General features: G+C 48.1%; 8 protein-coding genes across 8 annotated transcripts; 3 read left to right on the top strand and 5 right to left on the bottom strand.

The window, feature by feature from the left end:
* Nucleotides 1-906: 906 nt before the first annotated feature.
* BDV37DRAFT_289090 (uncharacterized protein) lies at nt 907-2,433 on the top strand (the record flags this gene model as incomplete). The annotated part of the gene is made up of 1 exon (XM_032088385.1): nt 907-2,433. The coding sequence occupies one exon, from the start codon at nt 907-909 to the stop codon at nt 2,431-2,433; it is 1,527 nt and encodes a 508-aa protein (XP_031935141.1).
* A 3,113-nt stretch (nt 2,434-5,546) lies between these two features.
* Nucleotides 5,547-5,880, bottom strand: BDV37DRAFT_289089 (uncharacterized protein; the record flags this gene model as incomplete). The annotated part of the gene is made up of 2 exons (XM_032088384.1): nt 5,547-5,612; nt 5,665-5,880. The coding sequence occupies 2 exons, from the start codon at nt 5,878-5,880 to the stop codon at nt 5,547-5,549; spliced, it is 282 nt and encodes a 93-aa protein (XP_031935140.1).
* A 935-nt stretch (nt 5,881-6,815) lies between these two features.
* On the bottom strand, nt 6,816-7,228 carry BDV37DRAFT_264836 (uncharacterized protein). The gene has a single exon (XM_032083717.1). The coding sequence runs from the start codon at nt 7,212-7,214 to the stop codon at nt 6,966-6,968; it is 249 nt and encodes an 82-aa protein (XP_031935139.1). The 5' UTR covers nt 7,215-7,228; the 3' UTR covers nt 6,816-6,965.
* A 2,114-nt stretch (nt 7,229-9,342) lies between these two features.
* On the top strand, nt 9,343-9,924 carry BDV37DRAFT_264833 (uncharacterized protein; the record flags this gene model as incomplete). Its single annotated transcript, XM_032083716.1, has 1 exon — nt 9,343-9,924. A coding segment is annotated over exon 1 (443 nt), but the record flags the coding sequence as incomplete, so codon positions are not given.
* Nucleotides 9,925-12,997: 3,073 nt separating this feature from the next.
* Nucleotides 12,998-13,936, top strand: BDV37DRAFT_264824 (uncharacterized protein). Its single transcript, XM_032083715.1, has 2 exons — nt 12,998-13,451; nt 13,505-13,936. Exons 1-2 carry the CDS (start codon nt 13,184-13,186, stop codon nt 13,792-13,794), a joined length of 558 nt encoding a protein of 185 aa, XP_031935137.1. The 5' UTR covers nt 12,998-13,183; the 3' UTR covers nt 13,795-13,936.
* Nucleotides 13,693-16,358, bottom strand: BDV37DRAFT_48104 (uncharacterized protein). The gene has a single exon (XM_032090735.1). It carries the CDS (start codon nt 16,150-16,152, stop codon nt 13,912-13,914), a length of 2,241 nt encoding a protein of 746 aa, XP_031935136.1. The 5' UTR covers nt 16,153-16,358; the 3' UTR covers nt 13,693-13,911.
* Nucleotides 16,359-16,564: 206 nt separating this feature from the next.
* BDV37DRAFT_276631 (uncharacterized protein) lies at nt 16,565-17,284 on the bottom strand (the record flags this gene model as incomplete). Its single annotated transcript, XM_032085592.1, has 1 exon — nt 16,565-17,284. One exon carries the CDS (start codon nt 17,282-17,284, stop codon nt 16,565-16,567), a length of 720 nt encoding a protein of 239 aa, XP_031935135.1.
* A 1,360-nt stretch (nt 17,285-18,644) lies between these two features.
* Nucleotides 18,645-19,348, bottom strand: BDV37DRAFT_276630 (uncharacterized protein; the record flags this gene model as incomplete). The annotated part of the gene is made up of 4 exons (XM_032085591.1): nt 18,645-18,716; nt 18,765-18,903; nt 18,939-19,060; nt 19,112-19,348. The coding sequence occupies 4 exons, from the start codon at nt 19,346-19,348 to the stop codon at nt 18,645-18,647; spliced, it is 570 nt and encodes a 189-aa protein (XP_031935134.1).
* Nucleotides 19,349-20,989: the final 1,641 nt, after the last annotated feature.

Here is a 20,989-nt window from a genome sequence, read left to right as displayed (position 1 = left end):
GCTTAGTCCGCTTAAAGCAAACCAACAAATATAGACAGCGCAACCTTAGCGTCAACTACACTGCGAGCTCTTCCGCCGGGCCTTCCGAGGATAGAATACAATGAGCAAGAGCTTGTACAGCTCGCTATCAACTTGCAACTGTAGTTGATCATTATCTGTAGTCGCTCAAGGCCCCGGACAACACGAGACTCCTTATGTTGGCGCCATGCCTATTTCAGCGTTGATACACATTCGACGGGTGTCTTACGTATTACATGTGAATGGTTCGGACATTGCGAAACTCTTCCCTAGGGCCTCCGTCTAAACGCTTAGTATCTGTGCCATGGATAGATCAACGTGTGAAATTTTCATACCGACGCCAATCAGAAAACGAAAAATTTCTAACTAATGGAAGGCTGTCAGCAGGAACGCTTCCTCCCCCGAAAAAAATGACACCCATTGGGAGCCTGGTCTCTTACCCGCGTCTGTGTGCGTTAGTATAGTGGGTAATGTTGTTCATCGATTAATCGCACAAGTAATGGAGGGCAACTTGCGCCGGCTTAGGTGTTAGCGCGCGCGAACAGAGGGGTCAGTTCGCTGTCTTCTGCTTTGTATGCGTGATATTTATTGAACTTGCAGCCGGACTTACAGGTGAAACGATATTTTTCCCTTTCTGCTCGACCCCAGAGACGCATATGGAACCAGAAGTTGAGATACGAACCAAAACCACAAATTTCAAAAGACCTAAATATCTCTCAAAGTTATCACATATCTGATTTGAGATCTTCCAGCCCTGGATCGGTGATTTACCAGGCTTCAAACAAATCAAAAATCATCAAATCATCGGACTCCGATCTAGATCATAACCACCTCGCCGATAACGACTATTTTATCTTTTGAGAGTTAGCTAGCCAACATTGTCTCTAAATGGATGTTTCATCAACCGTTGCTACGTGGCTGTCATTGGCTGCAACAGTGGTGGGATTAGGTTCTATCGTTACGCAATTTGGCACCATCATCGACCAAGCGGACCCCTTCCATTCATTACGAGACATCCGACATCTAGGCAAATGGAGCCAGCGGCAGATATATGTACCGTGGTATCGTGTCATTAAGCCACCACCTGTTGGGCCTTTCATCACTGCAAACCTCTGTCAGGGTTTCTGTGGCCGAATGACAGTAGCTGTCAGTCGCTTACCTCTTGCTCAGCCCACCGGGCAGGCTGCATGGTCAGTACTGCTTGCAGTTCTTCATCCAACTGCTTCAAGCAGTGTACACGACGCGCGGAAGAAGCCAAAAATACTTGCAGAGAGCTCTAATGTCAAGCCAGAGTATATTGTGACCGTTAACCCTGAATCACACGTGGTTGATCTAAATGATGGATGGGCCGATCTTCCCCTCCATCCACTTATCAAGCATAAATTGACCACTTGTACGATTATTTCCCGCACCACCCTGATAACATTATTTTGCATCACGAATGCTCGGCCAATATTTCGACACAGCGGAGCTTCCGGTCATCGGGCCGCGTATGCAGCTTACTGTGGACAATGGCGGGTCGAATGGCCTATTGGGGACTTAGCACGTGTGTATTTTACTGCACATGACTCACACAGCATAGCAAATGATGTTTATCCAGCAATGTTTCACAGAAGAATCGACAAATGCCTGCAAATGCTCGCCGGGGTGATTGATGCGCAAACATCTACTACGTTTAAATGTGCCTTCCCCGGGCGCAAGTCATCGGGCCAATGGGTCTTAAAATATGCTGTCAAAGGCTTTGGCGGTGCACATAGCGGTAGGCACTTATACAATATGGTAGGTGGCAACGTCAATGACGTCGACTTCTTGCTCATGAAAGCGATAAACCCGGAAGCAGAGGTATTGGAAGACATGCCCATCCTACGCTTGCCTAGCAAAGATGGTGCTGATCTCGACGTGTCTTTGTATGTTCCTGAAAAAGAAGCAGCTATTCTCAATAGAGCCTTGGATTGTCTACCATGGTCATCTCTCTCTTGGTCAATCCATCGAGGGCTCCGTGATATACTTGTTGCGTTTGCAAAAGACAGGCTGGATCAGTGGCGGGATCACCTAGCAGAGACACTTCGCTATGCTGTGGCAAAATGGCCGGAGAGGTTGGATGCTAAAGGTTGGAACCCTCAATTCGTCAGGGACAATATGGCAGATATGGCTGCAAGTGCTGTTCTAGCTGGAGGCGGGAATTCGGGTGACGTAGTCAGAATTGTGACTGACATAGCACTCACTATATGGGATGGTGAAGTCTCGGCGCTGGATGAAACAACTTTTTGGAGATCGTCGCTTCCCCAGCCAAGCCCTTCCTATCTCAGTCCGTCGATTGTCATTGCTCTCGTCAAGTGCTTCGTTTTGGAGTGGAGCAACGACTTTGATTACCAGATATATCACGATTTTCCGTTAGAGATGTATTTAGGTTGACGCGATTCCGCGAGGCATCTTATTTCTCTATAGGATACGCAGAAGGCTAGCCATTTTTAAGGCAGCTATATGAGAGCTCAATAGTGGATTCTTCTATAACAGGTCGCTTTATGTCTAGTGTAAAGCTCGAATCTCCTCCCAGCCGCTTAGATTTTACTGTGCATAATATTCTATGGGTATGGGTCTGCCAAGATGCGTCTCCCAATTGCTGCCTGTCGAAGATGTCCGCGATATCGCGTTCAGATAGTCCCAAATATTGTTCGTTGTAAATAAAGTATGATTATTGATGTTTAAGCAGAGATAAAGGTTTCTAGATATGTCAGATTAATTGATTTGGAATCTAAGCACTGTTTACCCGGGTGAGTGCCAATTTACAACGATGAAGATGAAATAGCCATGTAAAATGCGCTCTCAGCATAGGGACGGCCGACAGGCGCTTGAACGCTTGACAATCTTTGGATCGATGGTCGGGTCTCCTTCCATTGCAAGATTCTTGCATTGACTTTCAATAGACTTACTGAGGTGTGAGGGGGGAGAGGTCTTACCACATCGATTTTTCAACGTTCGATCATAGAACTGAGATTGTGTGGATCTGACAAGCACACTGGTGTAACTCTAAGATACTGATCGAACAGATTCAATTTGTTTGTGTCGCCTGGGCCGCCACTCTCAAAGGGAGAGAGAGTGACTGCTAGATGACGGTATTCATATCGATCTATGTTATTTGGCATTTTGCACCTGAATGTTGCCGAACCTGCTCCTCAGTAAAGCGTAAAAGTCTGGATCTAGATCCTCTTGTCTATTGCGTCCGTCCCTTTCATCAATTAGTTGTCCCCGTCGGACTTTCCATTCGAGAACGAGACGCTCGATTCCACCTGAGACAAGGTAATTGGCATCAAAGACGCTACTGGCTGCCAATCCTCGAAACATCCAGCTATTTCTAGTTAGAGGCCAGACTCGGTCGATAAACTCTTCTTGTGAAAAATCTGCGATTGACTCGAAACAGCGGATATGGTACAAATCTAAGCAATGGATCATTCAGCTTAATAGTTATCGTGGAATATCTAATGGACTTACCCACGGCGGACCATTTGTTCTGTCCCATCCCTGGGCTCACCGCGAAATGGAAATGGCCAGGCTGAATCCTTGAACCACAAATCGATAATTTGCATTTCGCCCCATTATGGGAGTACGGAGCAACCTCAACGAAGAAGAGCCGCAGATCTTCAGGTGGCTCAGGGCAAGGATCGCCAGGTTCTGGACCTAACCCAATATGTTTCCGAAGATTTCTCCTCGCTCTTGCCAGAATTTTTGTCAGAGTCAGAAGTGGGTATGTTTGAAGAAGATCGACCGGTGAGCTGGGGTGCGGACGACGTCATTACGAATTTTAGATAGCCCGTTGGAAAGGAAGGAACTTTTTGAAGCAAAGATGTTCATCAGAACAAGAGCAGGTCATGTTTAGGGCGAGGTTTACCTGTACTTATAAATTTAAGTGTATGTACTAGTCATGGTCATTGCCCTAAGCGCCCACGAGCGCGGGCTCCTATCCTTATCGGCGGTCTTCAGAATAATTCACCTCTCCAGTCTCTGCTCAGAAATTTTTGGTACGTTAGAGCATGAGACTACCCTGCTATAGATTAGCGCAGGGGATGGAAGCGCCAATAACTCAGCAATACGGAAAGCGCATTTTGACTTGGGAAGAATGCTCTTTTTGGCCGTTTATGGACTCCCTGATTGCCCCTGCTTGATCACCTCAGTGTTCGGCGTACTGTTTGTTGGTCTAAAGAAGCTATTTCCAGATCATCGATTTTTTAACGACACTACCCAACTGAATAGTCATCGTAGAGTATTTATTTCCGAGTATAGTATGGCCACGGCATAATCCATATCACATGCGCCACTTCTTGCACTCAAAGCAATAAGAACTTGTCTAGGTACTTATCTGAGCGGCACTCTCACTTGCGTCCTTGATTGGATTAATTGCCCTCGGTGGTATTCATCGGGCGTGCAACATTGCCCGCTCAAAATCCGTCCATTCCCTTAGCCATGGTACCTCAACCCGCAACACGCCTGGGATTCTTTAATCCATTATTCCACCATCTAAGCTGCAGTCCAATGGATCTTGTGTTCGGTGTTGTCTGATTGGAAGTCTATCTGTCACGTTGATCCCATACACAATGATTAATAGGCTTATGAATCGGTGGCACCCCACTTATGAGGCTCGCAGGACAGACTAGTGGACTGCAGCGGTCTTGGGGTCCTATGTGGATCACTGGCTAGGAACAAATTTCATTGGGTCTGAGGCTGACTTCGCTGCCACTAAACCGGTTTCGTGAATTAACTATCTAACCTAACATCGCTTCGCGCTGTCCTCATTCACATCTACCAAATCAAGATTCCGCACATCATGCGTGTTACTCCATATTTTAGACACCAGGCTAATCATAGTCCTATGAAACATCTCAGGAACTCATATCCCAGAAATTACGAATTGTAGGTATACGCCAGATAGTGTGAGATGTGTTCCACATACTGGCATGTATGGAAAGGGCTACCTCAGGGCAAGTTCTGCCTCAGAGCAAGGTTTACCTCAGAGCGAGTTCTACCTCAGGGTAAGGTGTGCCTCAAGGCAAGTTCTGCCTCAGGGTAAGGTGTGCCTCAGGGCAAGTTCTACCTCAGGGCAAGGTCTGCCTCAGGGCAAGGTCTGCCTCAGGGCAAGGTCTGCCTCAGGGCATGGTCTACCTCAGGGCATGGTCTACCTCAGGGCAAGGTCTGCCTCAGGGCATGGTCTACCTCAGGGCACGGTTTGCCTCAGGGCAAGATGTGCCTCAGGGCGATCTCAGTGCGGGCGCTATTATACACTTTCTGAATATCGTTCTTCTCCTCATGATCCTCTATGAGGACCGCTTCGAAGTACTCTTCTCCGGACGTAAAGAGCCAGAGCCAAATCTGTTGTAAGAAAACAATTCAGAATCGTTGAAGGTTTTCCTTTTTTTGGTAGGGATGAACATCAATTTAGTACATGTCGAATTTGCTCTGTTGTCACTATAATGCCTCCTATACCTCAAAAGTTGGTAACTATAAATCACTCATAAATACCCCTGTGCAACTATTTAGGGATTATATCGAGCAGCCAGTTCCTGCCAAGTAATCTCTTTGGGTCTCGGATAGTACGTCGCCTAAGTTAGTTAGTTTCTGATACCAGGCGTACAGAGTAGTACATCAACCTACCAGCTGCTCTTTCGAAGGAGACCAGCTCCCGTCCGAATTAAAAAAGACAATCTCGCCGCTATGCCTCAATCGAATTGTCAAGGAAATATCCGCGTCACACTCCTGGCAATATTCATATGCTTTTAGGAACAGCTGAATCTTCCGTCGACTTCGTTGTTGGCTCCTTGCCTTGGCGGTGTCCGATCCCCGGTGCTGGATGGTTCTTCCTTTGGTCATCGCGAGCTTATTCGAGATCAGTAGATGTTTGAGGATTTACTAGCGTCAACTAAATCAATCTAAAATACTAATTAACGCGGGCGAATTTGTTGGAGTCATAATGGGACACACTGGCGTATTCTATCTGTTTATATGAGTGACAGGGACCGTGGTTCTGGCGTCGGCCTTCCAATTTTACGTTGCTCCAAGATTTCGATCTTTTTCGAATTGTCACAACGCGCTATCTGTTCCCGTGAAACAAAAGACGCTTTTGTGCATTTGGAAATGCAATATCACCATTCTGCTTTTCTACATTTGCCTTAAAATATTTCAGGTGATATACAAGTGTATATATGTAATCTTGAATACGCAAGCTAGCAATCCTCTACAGATTCCCTACTCACAATCACATATATATCTATATAAATCAGCAAAGATCACGCGAAATAGCGGCTCTTCAGAATTTAAAAGAGCGCCTAGTGCTGATAACTACAATACCCAACAACTGGAGGTTATCTGTTTCAAGTATTTTGGGTTCGTTGAGGGAATTAGTGTCGACATTATTCCCAGTGGGACGGAAGGAAATGTAAGCTCCAACTAGGAAGGCGGTTGCCCAGGCACATTTACTAAAGATAAGCGTTACCCCAAGTTCACACAAGGCCTATAGAGTTGGGTGGCAATTTGTGTTCTCGAAATTAGGCGGATTGTCAAAGAGAGGTCCACTAGGGACTAAGGAGGGCTAGCTGAGGGCCGTTGTGTCTGAAAACTATTGGCCAAGATAGTGGACTACACCAACAATCATTTAAAACATGATGCTTTGAGCAGAAATTAAAGAATTTCCCGAGTTATCGCCCACTTCAAAGGTACTGGTACCCGCAGGTTTACCAGCAGGACAGATTATTGGAAATCAGAATATTAATTTAAAGAAAGGTTTTGATAGTGGGAGGTTACTTATATAGAAAGCTCGACATAAAAGGGATTCAGATGTAGGAACCTCAACGTGGATGGTTCACTGATGTAGATGGCTCTTCCTACCAGGGATACTAAGGACTGATGGGGAAAGTCCGCTTCAAAATTCCAGCGATGCAAGAAAATGAATTTAATCACTACAGATTCCTGACTAATGCGACACCACGAAGCGGTGAAGATATTAAGAATGGCAGAATATTAGTAGAGTAATAATATTCGGGCACGCGAGTGTTAAACTTGCAAAATATTACGACAACGGTAATATTGAGAGACTTCAATATTAGCAGAACCGTAATATCGACGATTCTCGGTGTTAGCGCGGTAAAACCGAGAAGCGATAGCCGCCTAGTGAGAAACTTATTTTTCATTTGTACGTTGGAACCCATCCCATCAAGCGAACGCCCGTTAGGTCACGTGAATGGCGACGACCATGAATGGTATGTCGAAAGGTACCGCATGAGCGGGCGCTCCTTCAGAAAATGGACAGCAGGCCAAGGCGCCCCCACCTATAGTGGGACTAGCGTCCACAGCAGGACAAGAAGGTACGCTAAACAAGAGCGTTGCCGTGAAAAACCCATCCTGAAACTGCTGTCTTGAGACGTCTCTCCCAAAACAATCCCCTGACAGTAAGAAACAAGCCCCATCCAGCGATTCTCACTAGAAATAACGAAGGATATGTACATTTAGAAAGAAAAAAAAATGAAATTCAAGAGAAGGGAAGAGAAAGGTAAGCAACGCTCGACTTTTGAAACGCTGTAGCCTAGCAAAATTAGGTCCGAGCCACAACGATTGGTAAAGGCACCAGACAAAAGCACCCAAGCAGAAATAACAACAAAGTCATGCTTGGCTTCTACGGATAACGGCTAGAAGTGTAACCTGTGGATAGCTACTAAGTATATGGTCGTATCGTAACCTATTACGCAAGGAAATTCTATTCTGAATCGTCTATAGAAAATATCAATCACATTGATACCAGACAAATATTGTGGTCGAGGTCGAAGCGAGACCTCCGCCAGAGTAGGACTGCTGTCGAAAGAGGATAGCTGTTCAAGGACTCATCAAAACGTTTCCCACCCACTTCCTTCTGCCCGCGGCGAAAACTATTTGTAGGCTAGACTACGCGACAGTAATTCTCCGTGATCGGAAAAGCACTAATACTACAACATACCCTGGCAAAACATGGTGCCTTGTGTATCGGCGAAATCTATGGTACGATAAGCCATGTGGAACGCCATAATATACAATAGAAACCGAAGCCGTTGGTGTAGTTATTGTTAGATAAGTCATAAAGGCAATCTAATCAAAGCATAGGATATTTTGGACCTTGTGGTACACCACAATAAAATAAATTCCATTCGTGCCCTAGCGGGAGCCGTAATTGTTCCAAATATACAGTTCCTTGCGGTGATTTTAGCCGTACGGTGTTCGAGACCATCTGACGGGCCATGCTTTCCCGTGGCAAACCACACTTTTACGATTCCTGCATGCCCTGTGACAGTTTCGGCCTTATGGGAAGTCTCTCCCCGTGAAGCGCCATGTTGTGCAACATAATAGGCGCCCTACGAGGATTCTTGGCATGCGGATGGCTAGTCCTCGCGGAGAACCACACTTCTTCGTAGCCATGAACACCTTGGGGGCGGTGGGGACACATGGAGCTCCTAGCCCTGTGGAACACCACAATTCCGAGGAAAGTTCAGCCCCCTATGGTTAATTTAGGCGCATGGAGGTATAGGCCGTATGGCAAGCCACATTTTTACATATTCGCGAACACCCTACGGGCATTTCAAGCCTATGGACCGTTCAGTCCTATGCAGAGCCACTTTTTGATAGACTGATAAGTACCGCGTGAAAATAATGTCCGCAGGAATGTTTTGCCCTTGTGGAACGCCACGTTTCTACCAATATTACCACAACCTGCGGTCGCCTTAGCCCCAGGGAAATATTGACCCCATAAAGGTCCACACTTATCATAGACTCCAAGGTACCCTATCAACATCTACAGAAGCTATATGCCCTGCGGGTTTTCTTGGCATATGGGAGCGTCGATCCTACGGTATGCCATGGTTAACAGATTTGGTTACTTATTTGCAGCCCTGAGGGTCTCTCGCCCGCACGGAAGGCCACGGTTGATCATCCATGGCAAAATTGCCGGGCGATTGTCTCATACATTGGGGCGGTCGGGAGACGAGAAGGGCCGCAAACGTGTAGGCAGACGACTGTCTGCGCCTGGCACCCGCCATGGACGCCAGTTGGCGGTCCTCCCTCCATGGTGGTCGTACGACCGGCGTCCTGCGATGAAGTCGGTCCGCAGCGCGGGATCTAGCGCTTCTGGTACTATATTACTAGACCTTCGCACTCGATCATACTGCACAGGCCATCGGTATCTGGGCCTACCACATTGGGCCTCTGCTCCACCCCCCTCCGACCTTCTAGGTGATCAGACCACAAGCCTATGGCTGATTTCGGCTTAAAGCCGCGGTCCGATCTTTCACTGGGGCTTCAGGTCAGATCGGCCGTTGATACATGCGTAACATTGGCGTCTTTTGACAGAATTCCATATTGCTTAGTTGGTACAAATTGTCGTACACCGGCTGGCCCCTGAAAAGTCTACAGCAGGGTCGTGGGCTTTGATGCTACATCATGGAAAGCAAGCCATGAAACTTAGTACAGTTTTTTCATCCTATAGAACATGGCAATCTGGTGACATACTGGGCATTTGCACGAGGAACCCCTGCACATTGGGATTTTCTATGAAAGGCCAGAAAGGAACCAGGTTGGATACATATGACAGGATATACCTGTCGATGCTGTTGCCGGCGTTCGGTGTGCTGCTCGTAAATGGTGCCTCGATTAAAATAAGATATCTCGTTGTGGACAAAACTTATGCATATTCCACATCATGTATTCCTACAGTTTCTGAACCTTTCCTGAATGCTTTTCGCGATAGTGAAGCGGTAACATGCGTGGTTGGACCCGGCTTACTAAACTCCTGGATCAGGACCACTTACTTCATCTACGTTGATCTGGTGGGAGACCTATGGAGAGCCTTTGCCATTCCTATTCTGCGTGATGAGTGATAGCTTCAGCGAAAGTTTCTCCACAGTCATAAGTGAGACAATCATTGGTGTCGAAAGAAATGAAAAGGGCGGTGGTCTGTTGAAAGGGGAGAGGGATCTGGGTCCAGTCCGAAGCAGACCTCAACGAATCGTGATTAGCGTGGGACAATGGTGGTTGAAGGATCCACAGATCCCTTCATGTCTGTCTCCACTTCACGTTAGCGTGTCCAGTAGCATTGCAACATTGGGTTTAATGCCCCTTCTTTGATCAATGAAGCTGCAGCCCTAGGAAGAAGACATCAATGCCCCTCAATGGCCATCAACGCCTATCAACGCCCCCCAACAGTGATTTCTATATTTATCTCGCGTAGTACTAGTGTTTGACATATCGTTCAGCAGCATGTTAAAGACTGGGCATTGGAAGGAACGGTCACACGGAAAAGGAGGAGCACTGACGCTCTTAGCAAGGTCCACGTTACTCTCAAGAGCATCATTGTCCATCCCAGAGATATGGCTATACCTCCTGCAATAGACGTTAATCCTGAACATGGCTAGGTTCCTCCCAGGAAGGCTCTAATTCCTCACACGCTTGCTTCCTTCGCGTGCTATTCACCCGTACCTTTCTTGACCTCATCACCCGCAATGCTGCCGCCATATATCGTGAGCTTCGCCAGAAAATCATGAGCGTACAACTCTATTATTGAAAGTGCTAAAATACGTAAAGTCACACTGAGATATGTCGTCCTGATTCAGTACCGCTTACCTAATCTACATTGATCTGGTGGGAAGCTTATTGAGGGACCTTGATGAAGATCTGTCATACCAACTCTGCGTGACAAGTGATGGCTTCGGTAAGTGTCTGCACCGGCGTGAGACAATTCTTGGAGTCAAAGGAATTGAATGGACATGGTTGCTGTCTTGAAGGGCGATAAGGGTCTGGGTCCAGCCCGAAGGAGACCTCGACGAATCACGATTAGCGTGGAGCAATGGCGGCTGAGGGATCCACCGATCCCTTCCTGGCTCCGCTTCACGTTAGCGTGTTTACTACTCTGAAGGGGGCCTGTCTTCGTGGATCATGGTGGGTGGGGAATAGTGGTAGTCGCTGAGGAGCGCTGAGGAGTGCTGAGGACCGCCCCGAAGCTTGCCCCATGATCCCCCTTCACTGCGGGTTTTGTATCCACTCAAGCCCCTCATAGTCTCCATTTCAAGTTAGCGTGACCAATGACATTGCCGTATTGGGTTTAATGCCCCTTCTTTGATCAATGAAGCCGCAGCCATACGAAGAAGACATCAATGACCATCAACGGCCATCAACGCCCCTCAACATTCATTGTTCTATTTATCTCGTGTAGCACCAGTGTTTCAAATATCGTTCAGCAGCGTGTCAATGACCAGGTAGTGGAAAGAACGGTCACATGAGAGAAGGGGATGGAAATATATAAAGCTTGTCGTTCCCGCCGCTCGAGCTGGAAACCATCGTCTTTTCTCTACTCATAAATTTTATCCTAGCTCAACTCTTGGTCGTCTATCTGAACCTCAAAAGGCTTTTCAATTTCAATATTATTTTTTGCATCATTGTGTTGCGTTGCCTTCCTCTACAAAGGTGAAGTTATCATGGTGTGTTCGTTTATTCCTTACTTCGTTGTTCCGCGGTTGGCTCCTATGATAGTTTTGCTCTCTTTCTACCGACTGCCAACATGTTAGATTCTTTATGTACCGTATTGTGTATTGATCGTGTTTTATCTGACCATGTCATACTTTATTCCATGTGCTGTCTTCCTGTTGCTGGCCTAGGTCTGCTGTCAAGTTGAACCACCCTCTTTTCTTGATCGACCGCCTGGTAGGTCGAGGGTGCCGGCCCATCCTGCAAAACATCAAGTCGGTTGCCACCAGCCCTGCAGCCAATTACCATAGTACTGTGCCGCGTCCTGTTGTGTGGCCCTCGGATTGCTTTCGCCGGATGTCATTTCGCGCCAGTCTGACCCTTAGGTGGTACATGTGAGAACGCGACATGATTGCTGACAGTTCACTGGGGGTTCTGTAGACCTCGTGGGCATCGTGTCCTGGAATGTCACCGCATTATCAGCCGGCCTTCTGCAAATGGGATGGCCCCTGGCCGTGATTTATGGTTTACGAAATACAGTACCCACGATAATGTATGACCAGGCCTTCATGTCTTCGATGGATATCAACCACAACCCTCCGCAAAAGAAAGAGCCCGGGCTGCCAAATCACTTGGCAGGCTCATCTTTTCCTTAGACCTTTTCTTTATTTCCTTATAAATACAGGCTGACCCAGGCTGACCCAGGCTTACTTCAATACGAGCCGGGTGGATGGTGCATGGTACATGGCTCGACGGCCTATCGGAGTTGGGGCTCATTCATTCTGGCCAGGTCTGATCTCTCCTTTGTTGACTTAGTTCCCATCAGTTGAGTTACCATTCTGACATGGATCGAACATAACCTAGAATCCCGGTTCGCGCTGATATGCCCCATCCAGATCTACACATTCACCGTCGGCACTCCCCGTATGATACCATATCCCACACGTTTACTTTTAGAGAATGCTAACCTGTGTTGGTCTATACCATTGTGAAGTGGATTGGCATACCATCTGACTAGTTACCCTCGCGAATCCCAACCTGTTGCGGTCATGCAATATTGCTATGATTGCTCTTAACCCTGGGGAGCGCGGAGGCTGAGCTAGTCCGCGGTAGCGGTGCCCAGTGCCAATTGCCACAAATGAAGTTGTTCAAAGCTGATGATACCATGTCCGCAGCACTGCCCGTGACACAAAGGAGCACTACCTGGCCAATTGCTGCTTGTTGGATGTCCCGGATGCGCAGTGCGAGTAACAGTGACTGCAACCATGCCATGTCACGCTGGGTGGAAAGGGGGCCAGAAGGGTATAAAAGGAGTCCAGTCCCCCAGTCTGAGATTAACTGGCCTGCAACTTCCACATTCCCCATCCAAGAGCTGCTTCCCACATCATCCTGTACGTACATAATGACAAGCCCTACCCGTGAATGGCGAAAAGGCTTCGGACACAAATGTCGAACCTCCATTGAAAGGCCACAAGACTATTCTATGTTGGGTTCGGTGAGTAGGCCCATCCTCATTGATTGCGAGGATGACAGGGCCAGTGGACGGGATGACGCGGATGGTGATACCATCCCGGAAACGCCCAGCCATCGCTCACTGAGCTCTGTGTGCCATGACAGCCAGACACATTTGACTTTAGGACATTCCGGGTCAGCCGCACCAACCGCTTTGGCGGGAGGGTCTCCATCCTATGGCGAGATGGCGGTGCAGCGATCAACCCACGGTGAATGCGCCTCAGCCGTTTCCTCGTTGGTGGAGGACACGGAGAGCGCCGTACAGAACATACGCCTAGGTATTTTGAACCGTGCTCTACGATTGACAAAGAACTTACAAGGTCTAGGGCATGCAGGCGAGAGTAGAGGACAAGCGGCGTCTGACGGAGAGCATATCCATGGTCGCTCTGACTGTAATGACAGCATGGCATTCCCATCAGCTGAACAAAACAGTAACTGGGCTGCAAAGACCGGTAAGTCATTTCTTCACTATTAGGATTGTCCGCTGGCTGAACGAGTACACCAGATACCCTGTTCGATTGCCCTCGCTCAATGCCCGTGCAGCCACCAGGCAGTCAAGCCGATTCTGTGACAAGCGTCCTTGGACACCGGTCAACTCAAGAGGGTGGCTTGGAATTCCTTTGCCTCAAACTGGAGTGGCATTCCTACTCCGAGTTGAGACGGCGTGCCCCGCAGCTGCTCACTCACTATGTCCATCATGCCAGCTTCCAACATAGTCCCAGAGGACGTAAACGACGGGCCGTTTCGGAAGTGCCCCTAATGTCAAAACATCCAAGGAGAGCTAGGGGGCAATAGGTCAGGTCACGTTGTGTCTCTTCACATTTCTGTATGGCCAGCTTGATTTACCCAACTTGATTTTCTTATAAATTTAAATCCAAGCTTTGTGAAATGGCAAGTTCCTCGATACATGCGTTATTGGCCAATACGAAGTCGCTTCCGCCCGTGTGCCTCGGCCCCACACGAGTGCTGCTCTCGTAACTTCATTCGCTTTTTCATCGGCCGGCTATCCAACTGGGAACGATGAAAGTCAATGATCAACACCCGCCCTAACTCGGCGTTCCACAGCATATTATCCGACCGAAGGTCTTGGTGTAAGACCCCAAGTGAGCGAATCTTCTTCTGCGATCGCGAAATTTCATGCCTGATCGACTCAACATCTTCCAACTTGTGGATGGGTTCACCGCCCCAACCCATGAGCAGCATATGGCGGATCTGGCCAGCCCCGTGCAGGAAGTAGATCATAGCCAGGTCAATTGTGCCGAGAAAGACCGGTATGGCTCGCCCTTGGGCTCGCCAAAGGATGCGATAAATATCCGCCTCTCGCTTTACCTCGTCCCACAGGTACGACGTGGTTCCTTTCCCGACGACCGTATACCCATAGGCCGTGCTCGTGATTTTGAAAGGCGCTCCTGATGCTCCACAGCCTCCCATCGGGGTGCAGTCGCGGTCGAGGTTTTGATCTAGTTGCTGCTTAATCTGCCGAACCAGACCGCTGGCGTCAATCAAATGTTGGTTGCTGGTCCCGCCCTGTCGATGGAGCTCGACATTCGGGCAGCGGTCATCTAGCATGCCTCCTCGCTGTAGGCCAAGAAGACATCGCTGGGTACAAAACTGAGCGTTGTGTTGGTACCGACCGCGTTCATTCTGCTGCCCTCCTGTTTGACAGACAGATCGCTGTACCGATGGAGATGATGGTGATGATGTGACCTGGCTGAAGCCACGCTTCCGCCCGCCGGGAGCGGAGTCCGTATCAGAGTCTGGAGAATCCTCTCGTTCCATGGTATTCGGCGCACACTGAGCTCGAGACCGGGTCGGTATTCGACGTCGTTGCGTAGGGGATTCCACCGGAGAGGACGATGGGAGGTACTCCGAGACCGACCGTCTGGAACTGACCGAGGGGCTATATTCGGAGCTTGGTGGGTTTTGTCGTAATTCTCTTTCCGGTATTTGGGAGCGTGTATGATCGAAACTCGTCTTCCAGACCGGCAGCTGCTTCTGTGCCTCATTTCGCCATGCCTGGTCGCGGACCGGCGCGCCAAAACTCATCAAGCACAGACACAATACCCGCGCAATAGCCGTCAACGGCTGATCAAAACTCTGGTCATCATTCAGATCGATCTCCATGTTTGGCTCACAGAGGTGGTAGTATAACGTGCCCGGCTCATCGTAAGGGACACGTAATAGAACCAACGCCAACCCGTTCGTCAAGTATGAGTACTCAAGACCTTCCTGGATCATGACATGATACTCTTGAGTTATAGCCGAGCCGGTCAGCCAGGCTGCATTATACGCCAATTTTGCGGATTCCTCCGTGGGGATAGAATTCGGTCGGACTACCTCTTCCCAAAAGTTCATCTCTCGCAATCCTGCGCGGAGGTTCTCAACAGACAGCTTGTGGGGCGGCTTATACTCGACTGTCGTAAGAAGCGTATTTCTATCGCCATCAACCCGACGTATGCAAAATTGATCTGGTCTGGAACGCCGGTACGTCGAGGGTTCAGTCGGTAGGGATGGGTCTGTCTCAATCGGATCGAGGGCGTTTGCGTGATTGTCAAACTTGACTCCATCGCCCAAGCCAAATCGATCTCGGGCAGCAGGGTTCTTGCAGAGTTCTGTGATAATGTCATGAACATAGTTCTCCACACCAAATCGTTCATAGCTCTCCAGATCCTGTTCGCTACTTATGGGTCTTTCACCAAACCTTTGCCCAAGATCCTCCAGCACAAGACGCGGCGTGAATAGTTGCGCAACGGTCTCCCCCGAAGGTTCCAGATAGGCACAGACAGAGCGGTAAATCTCCTGTTGTCTGGCAGCACACTCTTCCCAATGCCGAAGCCGCAACGGACAATGTTTCCCGGTCGGCGGGGGTATTTTCCCAGTCGTAGAGCGAGACGGGGATTCAGCTCGTAACTGCAGCGAGAAAAAGGTGTGGCACAGGCGAAGGAGCTCGAGAAAGGTCGTTGGCCGTGTTCGTTCTCGTCCTTGGTCCCGCTCTTCTTCTGCCCGCCTCCGTTCTTCCTTTTCTTGCTCGCGCTCTTCCTCTGCCCGCCGCCGTTCCTCCCTCTCCCTCTCTCGCTCTTCCTCTGCCTTTCTTTTGTCTTCCTCCGCCCTCAGATAAAGCGCCTTATAATCTGGAGAGCTGGAACTATCCATCTATTCGATAAGTCGTGGATATGAACAGAACCGACGCGGGTTATTCGGACAAGAATCTAGAACAAACGGGATATCAACAAACAGGATCGGCTGGAGAAGTCTGACCTGGGAATACGACGGCATTCAAACCCGAGCCGGCGAAGTCAATATGAGGTAAGTTAAGAAAAAGACATAACGATATACCCTATTCTAGTTCAAAGCGTTCGTCCAGCATCAGCTAATCTGTAAAGGTGGCATCTTATAGGGTATATGATTAGACAGGAGACGAAGGAAAGGTAAACTGTTCGGGGAGAAAGGGCTGATAAGTGCTTGCTTATCACGTGATATACTAGTCATGTGGACCGACTCGTGTGGAGACACGTATTATTATTAGTGCACATTGGCCGTGCCAAGCATTTATCTATGACCCACGCTAACCTTCAATAGGTCCCGCAACCAATAAAAACATCATCAACCGATATTTACAGGTGAAGGGAGAGAAGAAGAACCCCCAGATCAAATTTTTGACATGTTTCCAGATCCAGTCCGGCACCTTTTGCTCCTGGCGCTCCCACAAGGTAGCCAGAACATCCCCACGAATTAAATAAGCAAAATTAACCAGTGCCTGATGGAATTGTGCATATAACACCGCCAGTTGCAGTTCCGCTTGATACCGGCCATTGCCATTGGTAGTTGGATACACGCAATAGTTCAGTCGGTGTTTCCGGACCAGTTTACTGATTGTCTCGGGAGTAAGCTTAAGAACAACCTGGCCACCAGGGTGGAAGGAAGATATATATGCTTCGACGTACACAACGTCATTTCCTAGGTTCGGGGGAAACGCCATCGAACAAAGCATCCATGTGGTGTTACCGATACTGTCACTTTGACCAGGACCATGATGATCAGGGGGATTGTCTTGCTCAGGGTTGATTCTTGGCTGAGGGCTGCACGGGGTATTTCGCAAGCTGTCCCAATCAGATGCGAGAGGCTGAATCAGAGACTCATTCAAATCGACGAATTGAGTTGGTGTTGGCGTCGGAGAACGTGAAACGTTACCAAGTAAAGATACAGCCGGTGGTCCAACCACGGAGAGCTGGTCTTCTGCGAAGGATGATCCGGGAGCGTTTCGAGTGATGTTTTTATTATTCATCCAGTGATAGACGGGCTGGCACTGCATCCCACGCTTCGTGCATTGGTCACAAGGAATTTGCTCCGAACACTGTCTAACTTAGCCAAGTATACCCCCCCCCTCTTTTCTCCTCTGTCATCTGTGGAGAGATATTGGTCACTTACCTTGATTTTTCTCTTACGGCATGTATAACATGCCCGCATCCGCATGACCCTCTAGACAAGTAAGTATGGTCCACAATGAAAGTGTCTTCCGGAAGTTATTGACCTTCTTTGGGTAACGACATTTCTTTCCCGTCGTGACACACCTAGAGCCAGGCTGTCCTTTAGCGCTCTACGCCAGTTAGATTATACGCCCTCTAGACGTGATTGTAGATTACCTTCAGCCGTTGCCTGCCGCACTCGATACAGACTGGTATGTCTTTTTGCCGAAGGGTGCATTCCAGACCACGTTTGGTACATTGAAAGCAGGGTCGTGTCTCAGTGCACTGTTAGAGGTTAGGTGAATGTCCTTTCGTTTATGCGATTACACTGAATTACTCTGATTTTTTGTGAATAGCAGAAATGGCAGGCCCATGGTACCTTCTAACACAGTAAGCATTATCCTCCCTAAATTACGCACCTTGTATGAACATACCATTTTTTGTATTCGTCAGGCTTGAGGAACAGTCAATGAGCCCATGAGAAGCTTTCAAAGTGAGATAGTGGTAAAAAGAGGGCACGACCCGGATTATAGAAGGGGGCCAGTCCATGAAATCTAAGGACTGAAACCTTCCGCGTTTATATCATTCCCGGCAACTCCTCCATTCGACTCCGAATTTCTAGAATCACGCCTTACCCCATAATTACAATGTTCGGCATTGTACCTCCGAAAAATCGACATCTAGAACAAACTTACCTGCACCGATCAACAGTGGCTATGTTTCATTAATGCGACAAGGGTTTACAAAAGGCAGCAAGGTAACATCCCTGCCCGCAAACTGCCGATCCTGCTTAGATATTACGATCTACAACAGAAGCGACAAGAAAGCCACAATATGTGAAGTACCAGATACGTTTACGGTGACCGGGTCTGTCAAACTTGTGGCGTGGTCGCGTCACATTCCTTCATTATACCCGATCTAGAAGTACTGGTTGACCAATTACTTGTAGTTGGGACTGTGCTTGATTGACCAGCTATCTGCCTGACCTCATTGGGGATGAACAGATAATACAAAGGTTGCTTCAGCACCAAAGGCTTTACAGTACCACAATCCCCTCAGCTTGTAAGTTGTCTTTTCTGGCTCTTATTGCAGGTATATTGCGCTTACTGCATGAGTACTAGCAAACGGTGACAAGACAGAACTCGGAAAGCACGGGACGCCTGTACCAGTCCAATAACCTTAGCTTCTCCCCCATGGATGGAATACCATCAAAGGGATCGCAAAGGGGGAAAAAGCATTAGCGAGCATTAGCTCCCTCGAAAATCCCCACCAAACAACCAATGTTTAACCAGTCGGCACAATTTCGACGAATGTTTGACCTGCCACAACTAATAGTTGGGTGTTGTGCAGAGTGACCTCATACGGGGCTGTAGGCTCCGACATAAAGCTTTCCCAGTCCTGGTGGGTTCCAGGGTACACAACAATCGTTGCGGAACCTCTCACGACCCCAAAAACCGAGAGCCCATCTCCCACAATCCCGCGAGATGTGCCATTCTGAATGAGGACTGAGAGCTTTCGCCACGAAAAATCGCCGGCGGCTGCCGGACAATATTCTGAAATTCCATTCCCAATGCTCGTTCGATGGTTCCCTCAATCTAGTCCTATGTCAGTTGCATTCCTTTTTTTCAGTCGACCGATAACATTACTCCAGGGGCATTAGATCGTAAAAAGGCAACGCATTCTTCGTCTCCCAGACAGTGTAATGTGGGCGACTCGTGGTACTTTTTGGCTTGTTCATAGGCCTCTTCGACGGCTCTCACGGCTTCTTCTGCCGGGAGGCCCTGCCGGTAGTACCTCTGGAAGCCTAGGTTCTGCATTGCCCACACAGGATCATCATATGGCACCAGGCCCAGGTGGTCAGCAGGGGTCGGCAGTTCGTTCATTTTGGTTGTAACGAAGATGACTCAGCAAACTTCTATCCAGTGGGTAGATGAGGTGTATAGGTTTGGACTCCGAGCTGAGGTCGTATCTGGCCCTTATATACATAAAATCAGCACCATCCAGACTGAGTTAGGTGTAATAGACAACATCATGTCTCAGTGGTCACAGGAAACCAGAACACCATTCTTTCCATATACGACGAATCGCGCACCTGTCCCCACTTCAGAATCGCGGCTAGACTACAAAAGTCGGCCGTTGTCAGATGGCCAGGGCAAACACGCAAAGGACGTGGCGACAGGGAGCCTCGTGGTGGTTAAATCGGTACTAGAATATATGGCACTCTACAATTGCTGGAGATTGTATTGGCAGTTGAATGTCGCTAGATTGATCAGGTAATGTTATGACCGCATTGACTTTTGTTTAACGCTATACATCGAGTACCGATCAAACGGGATGCACACGGCACTTACCCAGAGCTTCAAATCGGATCGGTAATGGCTCCCTACCAAACTATTTCCGAATAGACTTGAATGACAATTCGCTAAGCCAGTCGATAAAAGGACATGATATGCAGCGATCAATACTTGCTATGTCACATCGATACGACCAGGTTCTACACAGTCCACCGAAATAAAATCCGAACACAACTAGCTACCAACTTGGTTCAGGATATTGCGATCTACAGGAGAAATAGCGACAAAGACGGAGAAAATTAAGGAGCAGTGACGTGAGCGGCGTCTAGAGACTTGCTCACTGATCCCTTGTCTAGTGTACTAGGATTCTGCTCCTGCTGCAGCGGTGGTGTCCCTGGAGATCAAGTATCAATCCTCCCAGAGACTAGACCTTCCCAGGCCTATGTCCTTCCGAAGTACACCAGCTACTCCACCTAATTCAACCTAGACATTAACTCAGACACCCGCACCCCATCGTTTGAGACTTCACTGATATAGCCTACTCTATGTAGGTCATGTATAACGAAAAACCTTTATAACGTTAATAAACCACATATTTTACTAGAAAGATACACTCACACCCAGTAAGCACATGGACAAGGTTCACAAGAACGATTCAGCAAATTCGTTATGTGGGGTGGAATAAATATATAGTCTTTTAATGCCTCCATAGTAATGGAATCAGAAGTGAAACAGTATCCGATGCTGTCCGAAAGTGTGGTTGGGGCTTCGATTGTCTGAAGACCAGTTTTTGTAATAGTTTTGCTGTATTTGTTCGACCCGCTGAATGTTATTACCCAGTGCTGTTGGCATTGCGCTGTGTTGATCCGCTGTACCTGAACGACAGCGAATTTGTCGTGTATATTATTATCTGTGAATTCCATAGTAGCTCAATAGTGGAAGTATAAGGAAAGCAGCTTATAATGGAATGAGAAATAAATATGATAGTCGACTGGAAGTATATAATGCAGAGACTATGTAGTATTACGATGGCGCGGGGGTTTATCCAAAGCACTTAAAAGTGTACCGAGCCATGACCCAGAAATTGGCAATATACTACCAACTGAGTACCATTGTATGACCGCGAAACAAAATAGGACGAATATAATGTGACTTCTTGTCTCTTGGGGTGGAGCTACTATTCCGCTCCCTGTTCCTTTAGGAGAATGCTCCATTAGACGCTGAAACACT

The sequence above is a fragment of the Aspergillus pseudonomiae genome, assembly GCF_009193645.1.
Source record: "Aspergillus pseudonomiae strain CBS 119388 unplaced genomic scaffold BDV37scaffold_140, whole genome shotgun sequence".
Taxonomy (NCBI): Eukaryota; Fungi; Ascomycota; class Eurotiomycetes; order Eurotiales; family Aspergillaceae; genus Aspergillus; species Aspergillus pseudonomiae.
Note: the sequence above shows the minus strand (reverse complement) of the source record. Positions and strands in the feature narration are given on the sequence as shown.